This window comes from Spermophilus citellus (assembly GCF_964194105.1).
Source record: "Spermophilus citellus genome assembly, chromosome: 4".
Taxonomy (NCBI): domain Eukaryota; kingdom Metazoa; phylum Chordata; class Mammalia; order Rodentia; family Sciuridae; genus Spermophilus; species Spermophilus citellus.
The window spans coordinates 135,882,789-135,888,788 of NC_138185.1; the positions used below are offsets into that span (position 1 = coordinate 135,882,789).

At 37.9% G+C, this 6,000-nt stretch overlaps 1 protein-coding gene across 4 annotated transcripts in view; it reads right to left on the reverse strand.

Annotated features, from left to right (window-relative positions):
• TMEM62 (transmembrane protein 62) overlaps positions 1 to 5,635 on the reverse strand; it is a 47,448-nt gene extending 41,813 nt beyond the window's left edge. The window contains exons 1-4 of one of the 4 annotated variants that reach the window (XM_081291799.1): positions 4,682 to 5,635; positions 4,259 to 4,370; positions 2,997 to 3,134; positions 796 to 841 (exon numbers count right to left, since the gene is read on the reverse strand). In XM_081291799.1, coding sequence (XP_081147925.1) covers positions 796 to 841; positions 2,997 to 3,134; positions 4,259 to 4,370; positions 4,682 to 4,861 — 476 coding nt within the window. In that variant the 5' untranslated portion in view covers positions 4,862 to 5,635. Of the gene's footprint in view, positions 1 to 795; positions 842 to 2,996; positions 3,135 to 4,258; positions 4,371 to 4,681 lie in introns of those variants that run through there. The other 3 variants (XM_081291802.1, XM_081291801.1, XM_081291800.1) reach the window with 3 other exon arrangements.
• Between the last annotated feature and the right edge of the window lie 365 nt (positions 5,636 to 6,000).

Genomic DNA, 6,000 nt, shown 5'->3' on the forward strand with positions numbered 1-6,000 from the left:
CTTTCCTACATTTTTTGACACATTAAAATTCAACTGTCTAAAAAGAATACTATTTGAAAGCAGAGGTTAAAATATATAATGCTGACATTCTTTTTATTCTAAACTTTGGTATTTTCTGGGGGCATTCATCAGAACAAGATTTAATTTTAATATTATTTCTGATCCTCAGTTTGATATTTTTGTAATACCTATATCTCTACCAAAATGTTATTTATTAAATTCAGATAAAGTTTAGGTGTCTAGAACTAGATATATAAAAGTAAGAAACTTTTATGTGATTAATCACTACTTTCCCAATAATCACTCAGGCATCAAGTTCTATTAAGTCTTCACTGAAAATGTCTAATTCCATTCCCACAGTCACCATCAAAGATGCAGACAGTTTTAGGAAGCAAAATATTTTCATCTTTGTTCTTTTTCTTTTTCATATTAACAAAAGAAGACAATCTCCTGTTTTAGTTGTATGGCGACTCCAATTTTATAAATTCAGTTAGTTAAACAATGATTTTTAACTTGTCATCTTTAAATTGATGTTACAATCCCCATGTTCAAGAATTTTGTTCAGATGGTTATGTTTCTACACACTTAAATCCTTCGCATATCATGACTGATCTATTGCAGATATATATAACTCAAACACCACCCCCCCCACTTTTTTTTTTTCTTTTTGAGACAGGGTCTTGCTAAGTTGCTTAGGACCTTGCTAAGTTGCTGAGGCTTGCAACTCATTGAATTAACTGTATCCTGCTTATAAGAGACTCTACATAGTTGTCTCTCTTCTGTTCGTTTGGGTACCTGTAATAATTCTTGACGCTCTCCAGACTTGGAATGTTGTATGCATCTAATTAAAAAGAAAAAAGCAAGTATTCATCTATACAAAAAAAGAAAAATGCAAACATGTTAATGACTAAACAAAGACAAGAATTCTTTCTACAATACTTAAAATGGCAGAATGGAACTCAATTAGACTGATAATTTTTTAAAATTGACAAATGAAGTAGGAAGATTGTAAGTTCAAGGCCAGCCTGGGAAGCTTGGCAAGACACTGCCTCAAAATAAAAATTTTTTAAAAGGCCTTAGGTGTAGCTTAGGTGGTAGAGCACTTAACTAGCAGGGGTAAGGCCCTAGTACAAAAACAAAAAAACACAAACAACAACTTGATAGGATAAAAGATTATCTGAAAACTTTAAGGTATATAGTATTCTGGAGATTAATAGGTACTTTGAGAATAATAGGTATTCTTTTATTTATCAAAATAAATAAATTTGAAGTTATAAGATTGGGCTATTGCTGTTATTTTAACTGTATGATTCTAGATGCAGTGAATTCATGCCTGATCTACATATGGGTCAGTGCCAAGTGCTTCTAAGCAGCAAATCACTTTTATATCAGGGACAAAGCCCCTTCTTAAGACTTAAAAAAAAGAAGTTATCAAATGGTGAGGGCTAAGGTTAAGCATATCATAGAACACTCATCTGGAAGCACATTCTTTTTTTCATAGAGCTTGATTGCCTTGTTGCAGTAACTAAAATTATCAAATTTGATTTCCAGAAATCAATGATATTTCTAATAACCTTAGAGAACAAGCTATAAGTCCAATTTAGGCCAAAATAAATATTAACATGAATTCAGTCTTCTTGTTAAATAAGAGAACAATTCTATGTTATGGCTAAATCTCAATAAAAAACTATCTTCCTTTCCTATTTTAACATATAGAAATATATATTCATACCATAAACATTTATGTCTTATAAATCAAATTACATTACTATGAAAGCCAAATGACTAATCAAATTATTTAATCACAAGTCTTTTTGACATGAATTACTTAAATAATTCAGTAGCTTGGCTTAGAAACATTTTAAAATATACATATTTACTACTTATTGAAAAATAATTTGACTTTGATCAGGAAAAAGGGAAAATGTAAACATACCGAAGAGAGTTGTAAGCAAAGTATCCTATTTCTAATTTTTAATTCCTAGCTGTTTTGAAAGAACTATTTATAATCAGCCATTTTCTGATCAAATCAATCGCTATGTATTTCACCAGGCAAAATTATCTGTTTAAAATGATAGTAAAAAAAAAATACATGAATAATCAAAGAAAGTGGACAAATGAAGTACTTGATTCTAATAAGAAAGTCAGCCTTTATAAAACAAACCTACTATCAGGACTCTTTTGGAGAAGAGTTCATTTCCTTATTAATGTAACAATGATAATACAAAAAAGAGAAGGGATTTTCCATTTATCTTCCATGTCTGTGGATATTTGCATTCAGTTTAATTTTTCTTGAAATTTTCATATAACAAAATTCATTCTTTGTGATGTATAGTTCTATGGGCTTGACAAATAATCATGTATCCAAGAACACAGTCAAAACACAGAACAGTCCTATCAACCCCCAAAATTCACTCATGATGCCTCTTTGTAGTCAATATCGCTCCCCATTCCCTTCCTGTCAACAATAGCCTTCTGTCTACAGTTTTGCCTTTTCCTGCATGTGATATAAACAGAATCATACAGTATTAAGACTTATAGGCTTAGTTCTTTCACTTAACAAAATGCAGGGGGTTTTGTTGTTTTTTTTTTTGTTTGTTTGTTTGTTTGTTTGCTTTTTGTTACTAGGGATTGAACCCAAGGGTGCTCAACCACTGAGCCATATCCTCAGCCCTTTTTATTTTGAGATAGGGTCTCACTAAGTTGCTTAGGGCCTCACTAGGTTGCTGAAGCTGGCTTTAAACTTGCAATCCTCTTGCCTCAACTTTATTCTACCAAAAAAAAAAATACCATACTAATTTTCATCTCAAAGGCTAACAGTGACATTTGAAGTTTAAAAATAACATATTATAACTGTGTTTTAGAGTTGTGGCCTTCAGTGTGTCTAAACTTATGTTACAATTTCCCACTTTATAATTTTATAATATAAATGGAAGGATCTAGGTTCTTAGGAAATATATATTTAGTCTTTATTATATCTGGGTCTTGACTCTTACCATGATTTCCTTTGATGTCCAGCCACTTGGTTTTTTCCATGACTCTTGTCTTCTTCAGAATACTCTGGTAAGTTTGCCATTCTACCTCCTGCTGCCTGGATCCCAACTGTTCCTTTGTTTTGGCATCTGTCAGGTCTCCTGTAGGTTTACACAAGAATTGAATCACAATGTAAAATAAACTCAAGAGAGTTCAATTTTTTAAAAAATGCACACAGAAGGAACAAAGATACTTAAAAGTACATAACATGAATAAGTTTAATAGGTGAGTTCACCTATGACCAAGCCATGCTATCTAAACTAGAAGATTGTCTCAGCAAGAGCTTTGCTTATTAGAAATTAATGAGTACCTATTTAATCTCCTATGATGTGGAAAACAATGTATCTTTAAAGAGAGCAGTACAAAATGCATCAAAAGACTGACAAAATGAAAAACCTCTGTAAGAAATTCCAACAGTTTGGGAGGGGCCTAACATCTATTGCAACCATTTCCCACAACCCAAATCAGGGTATGTAATCTGACCAACTGTTATTTTTATAGCAAGAAGCAATCTGGAAAGTGTAGTTTGGACAATGACATACCAAAATTTCTAAGAAACTAAAAGAACACTTGAAATAGGGCCCATATATTAACTGAGGACTAATGAAACTAGGATGTTTCAGTAAAGTGAGGGACAGATGAACCACCCAGTAAACAGGAGAGATGTTCCTTTAGCTTCTTCTCCAGACCACTTTGGGAATACGTGGTCAAATATTTAAAGAGTCTAGGAAATTCAAATCAAAGAAATATCAGGGGGGCGAAGAAAAAGTTCCTGGAGTCACTTGAAGCCTCAAACGACAGAAAATATCAAATTAATTTATGTGTGAAGAAAATGGAAAAATTAGCAAGAGAACTTCTGCTTAAAGAACTTCCTCTAATTCTCTCTCAAATTCAGAACTGCAACGAAGAAAAAAACAAAAACAAAAACAAAAAAAGCCAGACACAAACATAGCAGACAACAACACACTTACATGAGCATCACAAGCCTTCCTTCACTGCCTTGACAAAACCTTAATATGTCAAAGCATTTAGCCTGGACTTTGACTCTGTTATACATCAGCAAAGTAAATCACGAAGTCCCATCTCCTCTACCTCACAGAGCTCACCTGGGGTCATGGTTTGTGGATAGTGTTCCCAACGCCCCCAAAGTGAACAAGTGTAATCCTGGCTAGCATTCTGCCATCCGGACCACGGAACACCACCATAGCACGGCAATCCTCCCTACCTGTTGCTAAGACGAGAGCTGGTTGAATGATGTCAATAGTTTCAGAACAGAACTTCTCTAAGTCTACTGCTCTGCTTGGATCGCGAAACCTGCTCACGTGAATGTCGGATATCTGCCAAAAGCAGGTATTGAACAGAGATAGACATCTGAGTCAGGAAGAGGCAGTAGGGGCAGAGGCGGCCCAGTGGCTCTCTCGGGTAGAAGGAAAAGGCAGAGATACAGTGCATCAAAGATACTCCCCACCCCCGGAAGGACTGGGCAGAGGCCAGCACTAGACAGATCCTCTAGTGACAACTTGACCGAGGCCTGCAGCCAGAGATTGGTTCTAAACAGATGCAGGTTGCGCTCCTAAAGGAACAGCAAGGGTCTTTCTGCATAGTTGCCGCTCAGCACCCACCGCCCGCCAGCCTCCCGCCGCGTCACCTGCAGGCCCCAGAAGATGTTGCTGTCTCCAGGGCCCGGCGCCGGGTGCGGCCTCTGGGGATTGTGGGGCTGGGGCAGTGAAGAGGGCGGCCCAGTCAGGCCGTAGTGCTCCAAAAGCAGGGCCGCCAGAGCCGCTGCCAACAGCCCCGCGAACACCTTTAAGGCCAGCGTTATTGCCATCCCGCAAGCCAGCTGGGGCGCAGCCTTCCCTTGTCCTGAGAAGCTCTGGGCGGCGCTCCTGCGCCCACCCCCACCCTCGCCACCGCCCGGCGCCGCTCTGTCCGCACTTCCGGACTCTGTGGTCGCGGGGCCAGATCCTGATGTCCGTCCTAGGGCGCGGTGCTGGTCAGGTTATCCCTGCGCCTTCCCCTCTCTTGACTCGAGTGTTTCGGGTCTCGGTTTGCAAATGTAATGCGGGGAAAGAAAAGGAAACTGATACCCTCAACGCTAGGGCAGTGCCGTGTGGTGGCCGGGAAGCCGCCTGGAGCCTGAAGCTGGGAGGCGGGGACTGGAATCCTCGCTCCACGTTAGTCAATCATTCGTGACCTCGGTAGCTGGTCACCTTACTTGTAAAACGGAGTTAATGATACCTCCCGCGCCTACTTCGCTGGGTTGTTGTGAAAATCAAAGTGAGTATGTATGAGGACGCCTTTTAAATTGCTGTGTAGTGCGACAGGGGTGACCATCTCTGGTCCCTGCTGATGAACATGACCCCAGAGGCTTTCTATAGGTATAATTTGTATGTTTTGTTAAAGTTATTTTTTCCTTAACCTGATGTCATATGTGCTTGATCACATAATGTTGCAAACAATGATATGCCCCTCATCTAATATTAAATACTTCCTACGAGCCAGGCAAGTATGAAGTAAATTCTGGGCCTGGCCTTAATTTATCTAACCACTCCCTTGTACTTGAGGCATTGGATAGTTTATGTGTTGTTGGTCTGAATAAACATTTTTATACAAATAGCCCTTAAAAAAAAAACCCTCTTTGAGTTATTTCTTTGGGATGTAGTGCCAGTATTGGCTTTCTGCCAATTTCAATTCATTAAGTTCTTTTTGAGTACTTTTGGAATGCAAGACATTGATCTAAACAGAAATTATAAGAATAATAAGTAATTAAAGAGCCATGAGCTTTTTTTTTTCCTTATGAACTTGTCTAGGACATAAATACACAAGTACATTTAATGTAAGAATATGTTATTTGCCACAAGAGACAGCCAGATTTAAAAATCTAGGAGAAGGTAAAAACTGGGAGATTGTACTTTTGGAAAGAATCAAAAAATGTTTAATTAAGGAGGTGGCATATAAAAGAGGGAA